The sequence below is a fragment of the Egretta garzetta genome, unplaced genomic scaffold (genome assembly GCF_000687185.1).
Source record: "Egretta garzetta isolate BGI_Z169 unplaced genomic scaffold, ASM68718v1 scaffold369, whole genome shotgun sequence".
Taxonomy (NCBI): Eukaryota; Metazoa; Chordata; class Aves; order Pelecaniformes; family Ardeidae; genus Egretta; species Egretta garzetta.
Window position 1 is genome coordinate 186,192 of NW_009260837.1, and position 15,836 is coordinate 202,027.

General features: G+C 43.0%; 1 protein-coding gene across 1 annotated transcript in view; it reads right to left on the reverse strand.

The window, feature by feature from the left end:
• MKX (mohawk homeobox) overlaps positions 1–12,208 on the reverse strand; it is a 35,366-nt gene extending 23,158 nt beyond the window's left edge. The window contains exons 1-2 of the mRNA XM_035902443.1: positions 12,049–12,208; positions 10,477–10,812 (exon numbers count right to left, since the gene is read on the reverse strand). Coding sequence (XP_035758336.1) covers positions 10,477–10,812; positions 12,049–12,208 — 496 coding nt within the window. The remainder of the gene's footprint in view (positions 1–10,476; positions 10,813–12,048) is intronic.
• Between the last annotated feature and the right edge of the window lie 3,628 nt (positions 12,209–15,836).

Sequence of the window (15,836 nt, forward strand, 5' to 3'; positions counted from 1 at the left end):
ACAAAGGCCATTGCCTTCTGGTGGAAGCTCCCATTTGAAGACGATCCTGGAGTAACGAATTAGCGGTGCAGTAACCCGCAGCTACACTGGCTAAACAACACGAGGAGGAGAAAAGTAGGACAATGAATTTATAGTGTGTCCCTGTAACGGGCAATCCACCACCCCTCCTGTGCAGAGCTGTCATAAATACTGGGGAGCAGACGGTGTAATTTGCACACCAGCTCCAGGACCTGCTCCCCCAGCAGCTGCCAGCCCAGGCTCCCCATGGCTTTGCCCACAACGGGGCAAAGCCAGACCCTGCTCCTTGCAATTAGAAGAGGGACCTGGGATGAAAGTCTCCCTGAAGTCAACGGCCGAGACAAATTCTCCAGCACACCAAGATCTCATTAAAACTGCCCACAGTGTCTAGTCCACAAAGTACAAGGAGAGCAATCCTGCTGCTGTTTTGCAATGCATTACAAAATACCTTGGCTAGCAGAAAGAATTTGAGGCAATTCGCTCCTGAAGAGCCAGGTCGTGGAGAGCTTTCATTTTTCCAGAAAACTGGATTTAAGTTGACAAATAGTAACTGAGAGAAAAAAAGCCTGACAAAGTAAAGGGGAGATGGAGAAACCGACAACATTTAACTTGATCTTTGATGGTGTAAATCTGTCAATACCCACAAATGACCACAAGGCCACATGCCAGTTTTTACTCTGAGATACCGTAACTAAGACATTTGGCTGGTACCTCACATTGGAAAGAAAGTTTTTACATTTAGAAATGTAAAACATTGTAACATTTAAGGAATTTTGGCTACAGCCCACTAGCCAGCCTTCCCCCAGCTTCAGCTAAGGGATTATTTGGAATGTTGCTTTGCTTTTCATGCATCTGTTGCCTAAATCAATGTGGAGGCATGAGGGAGGGACTGAAAATTGGCCCTAGAAATAGTGGTATATTTTAGTGTCATAAATGAGAGTCTTGGCAATCCCTGTTAACTTGAAATGTCAGTGCCATACCAAAGGATCTGGTCATCATAACCTCAACTTCTGGCCACCAGTGAAAGAACAGAGATAGAGTCTCCAACATCAGGTTTCAAGGCCACTGTGAAAAATTAAGGAAAAAACATTTCATGGCTTCTTGGAATTTCACTTTACCTATTTTTGTGTGCTTCTTTTCAGCTATTCCAGCTTTAGATGTTTATCTGATCTCTTTCTGTTCGAATTGTTTTTACTTTTTCCAGATTTTCTACAATGCAGTTTTTAAACTCCTGCTCCTTTTTTTTTTTTTGTAGCTCACATAAAACTCACTTATATTATACAAGCCTTCTGCGTGCTTTGACTGTTAGGACATATTTCCCCTTTAACAGATCTAAAGTGGCTATCTGATGCCAACTTAATGCCATAAAGCATAAGAGACCTCAAATGGTCTTCAGTAACCAGTGATAAATTCCACATCTACCCCTTGTATCTCATACCCAAATTTTTAAGCCTGGAGTGAAGTGGACTAAATAGAACTGAATCCAACTCTGCTTTTCTGGTTTTGGATATCAGAAATTAAACTTTACAGACGAAGATGAGGGACGTTTTTCCGGAACAGGTGTTTTTATGACCGTTCCCCTTCCTCCATCAAGATGGCAAAATTCTCGTACACAAACGACACCCACAGGTTCCCTACATTTTCCGAATACAGTCAAGGAGTTTTCCGAGTGGCCGGTATAAACTCATCCTCAGCCTAACATTAGTCCACATAGAGATCGCTTCAATCCACTTCTCAAATTGTGCCAAAATCCTCCCGAAAGCTTCTCTGTGAATACACATGGAAGATCAGAAGTCTGGTCTCGCTAAACTGCTTTCATCATTATGTTTCTGGTATTCACATTATGGACAAATGACCTAAAAAATTTCAGTTAAACACATAAAGGAGTTTTTTTGAGTTACCGAATGACTTTCAAAAACCACAAACCTGCAAAGGGAAATAGGATTTGCTGGATCAGATAAGATTACTAGTCTATCTGGTCAGGCACACTCAGTGTGTAGCTTTTTAGAAAAGAAAATTAAAACGGGAGGAAGTGATGGTGAATAAAAGTAATTTTGCAGTTCAATACCGAATCAGTTTTGAAGGTATTTTAAGAAGAATCCAATCAAAAATCCCACTCAAAAGAAAACAAATCCAGTCTTTTTATTTCCCTATTTTTTTTCTATTAGGATCTATAGATAGATTCTACTTTTCGCACCAGCATGAATACGATTTCTTATGCTACCTGGGAATGATCAAACCCTGCTCTGGAGCAAGACCCTGCAGAGTTTCAAGTGTTTGCCACCCACATCAAAATATTGCCATGGCAAGGAAAATGCATGTACTTGTACGTGTAAGCAAACGCAGAAAAACCCCAAACATTTTCTTTATTTACAGCTATATGACTGAATACAAACAAGCCGCTTTCCACCAGTCTCACCACGGGCATAAAATACTTCAAACTCCAGGACTACTGAGAAGCTCACAGTTTTATTCAGCAGTCATCATGCTCCAAATTTACAAGCCTAACTCCGATGGTTATTACTGGGATGTACCTGCTTAAATCCCTTCCACAGATGGGAGAACGAACGTTGCCCATGCCAAGTTTCAGTCTGGATTGATTTTTACAGCTGGGTCATAAATTTGTGGATTAAAAGGGTTCTAATGGAAACACAGATACAGCCTTAACTACAGCAATGTGAACAGCAGCACTGTGCACTGCACGAGGGACAGTCCACGCCACAAGCAAACCCCAGAGTTGCATTTTTTCTCCCCAGCAGCGGAAGGAGGGTGGGACACATAGGAACCCCACTCCAGGTATGAAGTTTCAATTCAGACTTTTTTTTCCAGAAAGAAGTAAAACATTTATAGGCTCGCCATTCCTTTAAATTTACTGCCCCAGAATGTGAAAAGTCCAGCCCTCGTCCCCCTCCTGCTACTACCCCATCGCGCCTGCGCCTGACTTTCCTGCGCCCCGTCCTGGTCACCCTTTGCTGAACTGCAGATAGATGAGTGTGTTAATAAGTGTCACCGAAGACAGCGGTTACTCGTGAAAGAGGTGACAGATTTCATACGTAGAAGTAATTCACTGGGCAAAAAGGAAGGTTTTGGTCCCTGTAATTTTTCTTTATTCTCCACGCAGGTGCCACGGGCAGATGTCTCGGTGCAGGGGCAGAGCCAGCTGAAGACCCACGTGAGCCCCGAGGAGCTGAAGGGGCACATTTCGGCATCGGAGCCTGTGCAAGTCTTGCTTCGCAACCCAGCACCAGGGTGATCTGCCTCCAGCCATGGCTTTGCATACAAAAGCACTTTCCAATCAATGATATATAAAGTTAAGTGTGTGATTTCAAAGCCACTCCTCAAAGCACACGTCTCTGCGTTTCTGTCTTTGCAAACACTCTTGGGTTTTGTTCCTCTTTTTCTCACTTTCATGTTTAAAATTGTGCCGTATTTTTCACGTTCATTGGCCTACATCCCCTCTTTGGCACGAATAGCCGATAATCACATTTTGCTGCCCGGTTTCCTGGGTAGGGGAGAGAGTAGACATGCCCTCCTTTGCGCCCCCAGAAGCATATTGGGGGAAAGTCATGGCGGCAGGGTCCCTCTGCATGCACATCAATGCAGCACAGGGTGGTGAGGCTACAGGGATGACCCACGGGATGCAAACCCACGCTCCTGCCGGATGCTGCCCCGCTCCGTCCCTGGCTGCTGCACCAGTGCTGCAGCACCCAGGGCTTTCTGCTGCTCTGCTCCAGCTGGTGCATTTCCCCGTTACCTCGTCTCCCTCTCTCCCCCCGCAGCCCCCTCTGCCCTCCTCGTTTGGGCAGTGCTTTCTTTTGCAACGCATGCAACCGCTCGCAGCGGCAGTGGCTGCAGCCGGCTGGCATTTGCAAGGCTGAGGATCCCCTGAATTGGTGCAAAAGCCACCGTGCTGCTAGGCAGCATGGAAATCTGATGTTTCTGCCGTAAGAGATCTGCACAGAAGTTTGGCTACCAGGGAAAATCCTGCTTAGGCAGTGGAAGGGGGAAAGGAATCACATCCATTTCACTAAATCAGTTTTCCCAAGCTGTAGTTTCACACACTCTTTAAATACTCCTTAAATTAACTGCTAATTTTCTTACTAATTTCCCTATTATATTCATTACCAGCCATGCAGTCTACAGCTAAAACTGGAAAACAGTCTGATTTATGATCATGTGCTTTTCCATGCACATAATTTCCTGAAACATTCACATTTGGGCAGGCCCCAGGTTTTAAGACCAAGCATAATTCTGAAGACGTTTTGAACAATGGGAAAATGGGGATAAATATCTCTTTCTCTTTGAACACACACCTTCGCTAAATGAATGAGGCCCAAGGCTTGCCAGGGAACAGCCCTTGCTGAGGCCTGGAGCATTGGCTAACTCTAAGGAGGAGTATTAAAATATATAGTTGTTAGCAATCGGTGACAGCACCATACATTTTTCCTGCTGTGTCTGAGAGAGGTCTTGGGCAAGCGCAGGGGTCTGCTGCTTTTTTGGCTGCTGCTATGAATATTTGCATTGGGGAAATTTTAATGGCCTGGGATAAGCAGAGGCGGGCTGCTGTACCGGCACGGGCAGCAGCAACCTGTGGCCACGGAAACATGGCTGATCCCCTGGTTTGTTTTTTTTTTGTCTCTGATTTTTCAGTCAGATGTTGTCATCTTTTCCATTTCAAATCATTCATGCAAGAACATCTCATTCTCTGCGATGATAAAGCTGTCAGGAGTCCGGAGGCATGCTGCCCTGAAGCAAAGCTGACTTGAAGAAAATCCTCTGCAGCCAAACAACTGCCTTGAGCTAGATTTTACTGAAGTATGTGGAAAATTTCCCGTGACATCAACAGGAGCAAAACCAGCAGAGGTACACATGCACCGTGGTGTCTCCACAGCAGTTATACCCGAATTATATCCACCAACATGCTGTTATTAATTAGAAGCACATCTGACCCGCACATAGCCCAATCTCCAGAGTCTTTAAGAAAATAAAAAAAGGCCAAAACATTCATAGCCATTTGCACCTGAAAACAAACCGATAAAACAAGGACGCACAATGTTTGCACCCAGGACCTGTGAGAAAACCAGTACTCTCTTTTCCCAGAAAACTGACCATTATAAGCAGGGAATGGAGCGAAATGGCTCAGAAAAGCGAATGCTGCCCGGAGCCCTGCTTCCCCTCCCGGCGGGGCTGGCTCCAGGCAAAGCTCTCCCCTGCTCGCCGGCAGCCCCTGGGTGCCCAGGCTTTTGGGAGGGTGCTCTGCCCCCGGCGCTGTCAGCGCTCCCAGCCCACCCAGCGCTCCCTTCCTCCGTTCCCCCATCTGAGAGAGGTTGGAACTGCTACCTTTCCACAAGAAAAGACTCAGTTTTGATGAAGCACTGTTTTCCAGGGTCATGCGGAAATAACCCTGACCCACTCCCCTGGCAGCTCAAACACCAAGAAACTAAAGGGAGTTGAAAACCAGCTTATTTGATTTTTGCTGTTCAAACTGAAAGAAGTGCAACAACCGACTTAACTAGCGGGGAGCAGGCAGGATCTTTAAAATTCTCAACTTTGGGCTATCACACATCTGGTATATTAAATCTGACGCTGTCCCTGCATTAAAGCCGTTTCCTTTTAATCTTTCTTTAGAAAAAACAACAGAACAGCAAATTAAACGCAATCCTCTCCCTTCAGTTCTCAATTCCACGCTGCTATTTCAGTGTTGACGAATCAGGCCATGTAATAATAAAATTCCTGCAGAAATATGATCTTAACTGTGTAACCTTCAAATCGCAGTTATGCTGCTGTGTGCATTTAATACTGTACTTGACATTCCCCTTTTCCATTTCACTTCTGGATGACATTAGGATCTGCAACAAGGACCTCCTTCAACTCTCCCAGGTTACCATTTATTTTAAAGTATCCCCAAGGTCTCCAGCACTGTTTAGATCAAACTTGCAAAAGTCACTGGTACTAGCGGTTTTTGCGGGTCCCTCGAGTTGTTTCTGAAAACAGGTTCCATTGTGTTCGTATTAGGCTTTTAAATTTTATAGCTCATTTTTAAATTACATGTTAATTTCTAAAAATGTTAAATGGCGAGGAAAAGTTGGCAAGGACCACACAAAATCACAGCACTGTTCTGCAGCTTGCGTGTGTCTCTCTATAGTACTTATGTGCATGGCTATACCCATACGTTTAAGTACTCCGGATGAATGTGGGCCTGATCCTGCAGCGTGCTGAGGGTCTCATCAGAGGTGCTCAGTGTGCTGCAGTAAACAACCCACGATCATGCTTTATAAACCACAAACTTTGCAGGATCCAAATGGAAGAAAAGAAGGAAGGTGAGAGGAAAGAAAAAGGCAGTAGTAATGAAAACATCAGGAACAGCGCACACTCCTGAGTATAAACGTCTAAAAATAGAGACCAAATGTCTTCAAAAAGCAACCAGTCATTCAGGAGGGTTTTTTTTTTAAAAGTCACCCTCCTTTCCAGGCCTGCAAGTCTTTAGTTTCCTCACTATTTTTATTTGTTCTGGCTTTTCTACTGCTCTAAGTAACATACAAAGTGAAATCAATGAAAATCTCCCTGCAGAAAGAAGTTAGAAAACTCCCTGCCTTGCCATTTCACCTCTCTCTCATTTTAATTTTTGCTTTCGCTCGCCCAACGTGGCTCACCAGGCAGCGATATCCCAGAAAGTCAGGATTTCTCATTTCCTTGTGTGATAAGGATGCGGAACATTCTGTTCCCGCAGGTGACTGACGATAGCGTGCTCACAGAGCGGTGCAGTGTGGTTACAAGAAAAAGTCAGCATTTTAGTGATCCGTAAACCAAAGACTGACGTGGCCGCTTTAGATTTATGTCCAGCCTCGCTATAAACATTATTAGATCGTTCCCTTATAGATTTCTGAAGTGCTGGTTGCAGTCGGACTGTTGTTCCTGCGTGCGTTTGTACAACAAATACAGATAGGCAAGTCTGGTTTTAGTTATTCCTGTCACACAGAGAACCTGCTGTGAATGACAGCATGCCAAGGAGTTAATGAAAACTTGTTCTCCAACATGGATTTTTAACTAAACAAAAACACTGAACCAAGCCTTCCAGCGGTCAGTTTAAGACACATATTTGACCAATTATATACATTTATATATTATACCTGCACTAGGATTAATCCAAACTGAAATTTTCTGCCTTAAGTGAACACATTCGCCTATGTCACATTATATACATAAGCATATCAGCTTACGACAGAAACGCTTACATATGTGACATATCCGAGTATGGCTGCACTCCTTCCCGGCAGCTCCGACCTCCCCGCGCCAGCCGCCCGCACCACCCGGCCACACAACCGGAGCGGGACGGAGCGGCCGGAGGCACCGCACCTGCGAGGGAGCCGGCTCGGGGTTTGCTGCTCCTGCCCCGGCACGAAAGCCGCTTCCCACGAGCTGGGAATAATCCTGCAGAGGTCTGCAGCGAGGCCGTGCTCCTGACGGCCGGTTATAGAGCCTGTCCTTGATCTTTACACGGGATTTCCCAGTTGCATGAAGCTCGAGTGGCGTACGGTCCTGTGTTATAAGCATGTTAATGACCGAAATGGGAAACTGCGCAACCCGTTCTCCTTATAAACTGTAAACTGCAATTGCTTGGTTTTGTCATTGGGCGCTGCACTCGTACCCCATTAATCTGGCGCAGGCTGTTGGGACGTGCGTGGCCACACTGACCCCAGGCCCTGGGCGAGTGAAGTCGCTCTGAAAAGACTGATGTACCCAAAATCAGGATCTGGCCCATAACATGAACCATACACGGTGAGTAAGCTTTCTACTCGCCATCTGCTACGAAAAGCTGCTTTTCCAGGGAAGCGCAAGAAAGAATTTGCTTCAACACCAATGACTGCCTGCGCTTAGGAGCCCAGCACCCTTGCCAAACGCTTCTCAAAAATGAAACGTCAATAAGTTTTCACTCCGTGCTTTTTGAAATACTACTCAAAATGGCTTCATAAACCACAACATCTAGTAGTGACGTCGCAGGTCTGCTTCAACTCCTTTGTGTTAGAAATTAGCTGCTTCACTTAAATAAAAATTGCAGCGGGGAACTCCTTATAAGTAAGCGGTGATCTCTCACTTAAAAATACACTGGCTGCTGTCAGGAAGGCCTGAGCGGTACAGACATAGCCTGGTATTTTGCTTAACCAAATGGCACTGAGAACTGCCATCCCAGGTATTCAAATTACAGAGAAAAGACATTAAAAAATAAAACTTCCTTATTTATCTCTTCCTAGCTAATGATGACTTGGATAATTTCATCTATTTGTAAATAGATTGCACAAATGGATGATAACTTGAAAATACCTGCTTTGTTTGTGAATGGCTCAATTCCTGTATGTTACAACATCATCCGAAAATCCTTAATGGGACGGTAATATCGAGGCTGAAAAAGCCTATTTGTACCTATTATTTCCTGAATGTGCACACCTCTACAGGAAGGATACCGAAACACCAAATAATACAGCGTGTGCACATCATCTTTTTCTTTCTATCAGCAGGCTACTGCTTGTCTGCTTTGGAAGTGTAAACAGAGTAAAACCTGAGAGCTGCTGGTGCGTCCTCCTCAAAGGCCATAGCACTTCAAAACGTTAACAAAGATATTTAAGAACTAACTGAAATACAATCTCAAGAGGAGTTCCAGGAATGTCGCTTATGAACTTTAAGGACAAATATATTGGTTTTCAGTCGTTCCAGCCCAGCTTGTGAACCGACACAGTTACAGTGTGCCTGTCTCAGCCTTCTCATTAAAGACTGTATTTTTCAGTGCAGCTTGAAACTTGGCAAGAAGAACTTAATCCAGTGGCAAATTTATTACAATTTTTTAAAAAGTCATTGCGTCCATTTTTAAGTTATGGTATAAAAGTACAGAAAAACAGAAGTTTACATATCTGAGCTGCTGCATCTGCTCTTGAGTAACTTTTCACTTAAAAATAAAACTTGGCAGACAATACACCCGTAATGCAGACCAAATGCATTTGGTATGTTGAAAAAAAGAAGCTAAATGAACGGAAAGAGTTAATTTTGAAACTCATTCATCACACATGCACTGTTTTTCCTCCCCACAAGATCCCGTTTCTCTGTGGGGGCCCCACTCCCCCCCTCAGTCATCCCCTGATGACCTGCACGCACCAATGTCCTCCTACCCCACCAGAGCATTCAGCCTCCTGAAATCCTTGTGGTCCCTCCACAGGGACAAAAAATCACATAAAATGTGCCAGGAAAGAGAGGGCAAAGGCTGCAAAATTGAGAGGTTGCAAAGGCAAGAGGCACCTGAACCTGCCTGCCAGGGAAGCCAAGGGGAATCAAGTACAACATCTAAACCTACATTAGCTTCGGTGCAAAGCCCTCCAGTACGTTTCATCAATATTCATCCACCCCGAAAGCGATGCTGCCTGCAGGGTGGTCCCTGGCAGAATAACCCCCCAAGAAAGGCCTTGGGACAACATGAAGGGCTGCTGTGATGGGTGGAAGCCCAGAGATGCTGGCAGAGACCTCCAGAGCTTGGGATGCAAAACTTCTTTTTTTCGAAGATAAAGGGACAGCCTTTGCCTTACATCCCCACAGAAATACAGAACGAGCTTCACAAGAGGAGCCTTCCAGCACTCCCTGCCCCACAGGGACCTGCACAGGTCCTGGTCTTGCACTGATTTACATCAATTTACTGGCATGAACCAGGCAGTCCCATGTGCCTTCCTCTGACTGGTAACACAACAGAAGACATAAATCATGCTTTTATGTTTTTATGATAAGATTAAAATAATAAATTATGTGTAACCCTTCAAAAAAACATTAAGCCAAGATGTTTAATGGCCAAGCCTGTGGCCCCTTAGCTCAGTGCTCTGTGTCTGGAGACCGATGCAGAAATTGGTCTAAACCAACCCCTGCACTCCCAAGAGATGCACGAGCACCAAAGGGCCACGCACCGGAGAAGGCACTGTGAGGACAGAAAAGATGCTGTACAACAGGGGAAGGTGTTCACATGCACTCCATTGCGGGGCATATGGCTCACGGAATTGCCACAAACAGCCAACTTCAAATTTCAAAGCCCTCCGCTTCCTCGCAGCTGGGGCCATGGAGTAGTTTAGTCCTCCTCTAGCCCTCCCTTATTGTAACAGAATGGTCAAGAGTTTTCTCCTTCTTTAGGCTTGTCTTAGTGCTGACAAAAACGACTTGTAAGTGTCATTTCAAAAATCAGCCCCATAGCTCCATTCAAAAAGCAAACCAGCTTCATCAGCAGTCAGTAACGGCATTTAACTTAATACTGCTGACAGAACTTCTCCAGTGAACGAGAGGGTGGACAGGACTTGCCCACTCTCAATAGGAGAGGATGGACAGGAGTGATCCACTCTCATAAAAGGCACAATCAGGTGACACTCATTCCAGCTGACACCATCCACCACAGCCGGCTGTATTAGAAATGATGTAGAAAGAATCCCTTACCTGTCCGGTAGACAAAATTGCCTTCTGTCTCTGATGATGACGGAGACACCAATTCCTCCTCAAATTCATTGGAACTAAATGAACCAGAGTGATTCCTTTGCCTTGTTTTTTCCATCATAGCTGCATTAGTAGCCATGACATGTCTCAATGAGTCATTTAGGTAACGATTCAATAAGCTGCTTTTGTATTTGGGGGGTGACACGTAATCCTCATTGGCACTTGTTTCTGGTCTCACTCCTGTTTTTATTACTGAACTTTCAGTTTTAATCACAGTGTGATGAACTGGTTTGTTATATCCCCCTTCATTCATATGGTTTCTTGGAGGATTTTCTCCATCTGAAAACAAAGGAAGAATCAGTAATTGCGTCGAATACCTAATATGAAACAAGATGCTTTCTCTACATGTTTTAAATTGCTATAAATACAACTAAACCTAGACAAATAATTTTAGACTTCAGCGTTAGACAATTATTTTTCATTTTCTCCTGTTCACACATTGCTCACAGTAGTTCCCAGGATTCTCAGATGTTTCAGCAATTCCAAATTAATTAACTGTAGAAAACACTGTCTGGGTCTAATTTGTTCATGAGCAACACAAAGCAGGTAGAAAAAAACTGAGAAGTACCCTAAATCAATGATAAACATTTCAAAATCTGGGTGAATAAGATGAATTCTTACTATCATAACTTGAAATTTGCTTCTCCTGAGTACTACAACATATTTAAGCATATTGGCTTAAACTGTACTCTTAATTGTCCTCCAACCAATCTTTTAAAAGGAAGTGCAAACCAAAGAAATGTGAGTACAAACTGAAATCAGGACAAAGAGGATTGAAACTGAGTATAAATTGAAACATACTCTTCTAAAAAATCACATACATTTCTGACGATGTTCTGGAGCATTTGTTCCTGTCAATGTATCTCCATGCCACAACCGACTAAAAAAGCACCCACGGGCACAATTAATACAATTGTCCTATTAAAAAATATAGGGTGCTATATAAAAAAATCTTACATTTGTTAACTTGGGTAATAAAGAGAATTTCAGTGCAGCTTTTAAGGAAAATGTTTGCTGGTAAAATACATTAAACAAGTAACAGTAATACTCAGTTTAGCATATAATAAGCCCCACTGAAGTTAACCAGATTCTCTTGTTAATCAGATTCTCTTGTTAATGATGTGATATTGCTATAGCCCTTCCATCAAGGAAAGTACTAGTCAAGAGATTTCTCATTTCCTTAAACCAACAAATGTAATCAATTTTTTTCCTTTAATGAAGATTAAAGCAATAGGCTTGTAGAATCTAATGAACTAACAATTCTCTTTCTAGTAACAATGCTATATGAAACAGGCAAATAACCAGCAATCAGACTGTCACCCTGATTAACCTACACAGTCCTGCTTTGCAAGGCTGCATAGTAGTTGGGAGCCAAAACTGGCACCTAATTCACAAAAAAGTAAAGGCAGATCCACTGAGGGCATTTTGTAAGAAATCAGAGCTGACTAAAGGTATCTGGTACTTCATAAATACATTGTAATTGGTTTAAAATTGATAAAAAGAGCGTCAACAAACCTTCAGAGCATGAGTCATCACTGCTCACGCTGAGTCGTTCAGCATTTCCTTGAACGTATTTGTTGTACAGTTTTATTCGTAAAGCCCAGCTAAGATCTGGTTGCCTGACAGTATTCTTCAGGCGACGTCTTGCATTGGCAAACCAGTTTGATACCTGCATACAAATGAATGTATTAGTTTCCCTTGAAAATGATGCAGATAAACAAATCTAACCCATATGGTTTTGATGAGCTTTGTGTATATCCTAATAAAATGACAAACAAGGGAGACATAAACAGGAGTCCATGAAACTACACTGAGCAGAGCAGGAACCTCAGACAAGAAGGCAGGTTCAGGCTTTCCACCCTTCCCAAGTATTAGCAAATCCTCACTACTAACAAGGCTTTAATTAAGGTATCCTGAAATACTAATTTTATATCCATCTTGCTTTTTTTTTTTTAAAGATAACGCCCTAAACTTTCAATACGAATCTTTGCTATATTCCTAACATCCTACATGAAAACTAAGAGCTAATGTTAGGTAATTTGCCTTTGACATTTATGTAGGCTACAATAAGGCTGCTGAACAGAAAAAAACATTCTGAATGTGATTATACAAAAGCCCATATTCTCCCTCGTGCCTTATCAGTACTCTGACAGCTAGTGGGTACCAGGGAAGTCTTACACAGAATATAATCTGCTTTGAGTCACTGCAGGAATCAACTATTTGCTCTACAGAGCAGCAGCTTTTATGAGCTCTTTCTGTTATGGAAATTCTAAAAAGCAGTGAAGATGCAGATTCCTCACGCAGGGACTGCTAAACAAGAGACTGGCTTGTCTTCACTCCTCAGCTGCAGAGCATTTTCTAGTTTGACACTGCAAAACAGATACACGTTAGTATCCTGCTAGCATACAGGGTCACCGCAAAGTCAGGCTCAAACACAAGGATTTCACAGTGCCTCAGGTACCAAAGCAGCAAATGGGCATGGTACAGTCTGCTGTGCCAGCAGTGCTAATCAGCCCCCAAATGGGATGCGTGTACTTGCAGTGACTTTGCATGAAAGCATACCTGAGAAAATGCTGGCCTCGATTCTACTGTAACTTAAAAATACATAAAATAGGAAATACTGATACTGACAGAGTGACCTTACCATAACCTTACTACGAGCAAGAGCAGAGGCAAGCTACCTACACTCTAACAATATTTGTTTAATGATAAATCAGGTCTTAAAAATGCTATTTACTCCTTGCAGGAGTAAGTGTATTTTGACATGACCTCTGTAAGAAGGAGGCAGAGTAGCATTACTTGCAAAGGAGAATGTAAAGAATGTCAGGAGAGTCTATAGCCCTGCTCCCATCTTTGTGTTCTGAAAAGTGCAGACAGGGGAAGCTGAGAGCACTGCAGTCATATTCTGATATGGGAACAATCACACCGTTTGATTTATGGTAACCTGCAAAGCACGTTAACGCATTTTTTATCAATACCTGCAACCCCACCTACTACAGAGCTGAACTGTAGACCCCAGTGTTGGGTTTTGGCTCTAGTTTTGTCATCTGTCTATTGTAGCTGAGGTTGTATAAATTGCACATAAGTATTTGGCTAATTATTCTGGACTGATAATCTCTTCTAGGGTGATTACGAGAAAAATAAACACTATCTGCTTAAAGGAAACACAGAACTTCGGTTCAGAGTCCCACCCAGAATTTAGCAGTGGCGCCTCAAGCCTGTCACTTTGATTTTACTTGAAATCACGTTTACAGGAAACAGGGTTCCACCAAAATACAGTGAGCCCCGGATCAGCGCTCAGATGCCAAACACATAACTTCACAAACCATGTAGTTTGCTATGGCAGGTTAGAAGACCAAAACTGTAGCTGGCAGAGAAGAGTAAGCAGTTTTCATTCTCTTCCAAGGCTACTTGTTTATATTCATCATATTGACACAGCAATCATTGCAGTAAACCAGAAAGGGTGGGCTGGAATCCATCCACTTTCTAACGCCGTTAACGACCTCACTGCAGACTGCTCAGCGGAAGCAGCAGTCACCTGGCTGCTGCATGGTTTAGTAACACTCTGAAATCAGGTATGTCACGACAGAGATGGATCAATCCAGGATCCCACTGAATATTACAGCAGCTACGGCAGCATCTTGCAGAACTGACAGCTTTCCAACATCTCACTAGAAAGAGGTTCATTATGCTCCATTTCATTACATACTGAAATATTTCATCAGTGAAGCACCACATACAGAAAAGAAAGATAGGGTAGTATTAGTGTGACTCATACATAAAAGCAATTAAATTTAGCAGGAGTGATTTTTGCATGGTACTCTTGGTTTATTTTGGGCTCATTCTTCCCATGCCAAAGCTGCGCTTTCCGCATATCAATATGAAAAGATGAGTCATATTTTAAGTCTTCTGCTATGAGAGGAGGAAATAGTAGTATTTGATCATTATGAAAGAACCTTAAGTCAGCATTTACAAGAGAGCTTTCTGCTAAAACAGAAAATAGCAGGCTGTCACTCCAGAAATTCTTCTCCCAAAAGCAATTACACCAAGGCCTGTGGAAGCTGAAGGCAAATCCACTCAAGAGATTTTTAGGCAAGATCTACAGCGTGGTATCTTGGGGTGCTTTCCTGCTCTCGGGCACTGGTGTATGTTGCTGGAAAATCTTGATCTTTAAAGACATCAAGAGATTGAACACCTCTCCCCACTCCTCAGTCCTGGAGAAGCTCCAGGTGTGTGGCCTGGAAGAGGCTGCACCAGACAGCACGCTCGTCCTGAACTCCAGCCCTGGCTGGGGTATTACGGGCTCTTCCTGGTTCCTGTAAAGCCAAGGACAGTTTTGCCACTAATTTCAACCAAGTGTTACCTTGTGTATCCACACGGTCTTTAAAAAGTTGCACGCCTACCCCCCTAGGTCCCACTCACCACAAGTGCCTGTTTGCACCACGCTTACTTGAGCTATTCCAAAAAGAAACAACTTCAGCTGCCAAAAGCCAGCCATCCTTTATGATGGCCCCAAGTTACACTACGGTGATCTCCAAAAATAATAAAAAAACGCAAAACAATGATTTACATACAACCCAGTGGGGAAATCCTTGTCTCAGAAACCTCCTGAAGAACTAAGTACCTCGAAAAAACGCGTGATGAAACTCACCTCTCCTTGTAAAGTAACGATCACGCGGTTTTTCAAGAAGTAAAAAGACAAAACCCAAGGAGAACGGTAATAGATGTGCTTTCCAGCATTCACGTTTTACGGCAGCGCAGTCATTCCCAAAGACCATCAGGTACTTATATCGACATCATGAAATACTGACCCACTGGCTTTGCTTCTGAAGAGATTCTTCGATTTTATTGTAATTTGTTCTGCTTCACTGCTTAAGAGTGGCCAAAGGTTCAGAAAGGGAACAGAAATCAGGCTGTTTGATTTGCCTGCACTGCTCCTCCAGTAATCCAGATATGCCTTTATGAATCTGAATACTATTAAATCCATAGCAGCGCATGACCGATATATTAATCCTAGTATTGCAAAAAACTTCTCTTCAACAATACGGCCATTCATATTTCTTTCTGGAAGGAATATACAGCCATTTTTCTTCTTTATTTCACAAGAACACCTAAACCAAAATTTAAAACCAAATAAATCAAGCACTGTGGTAATAATACAAATGAAAATGTAGCATATTAATAGCATATTAATAGGACAAATTATTGGATTCTGAATTGGAATCTAATTGGAATAAAACATAAAATGCCTTTTCAAACTATATTGCTTTTTTGGTTTCCTGCTTTGGCAAATGGGGAAGTAA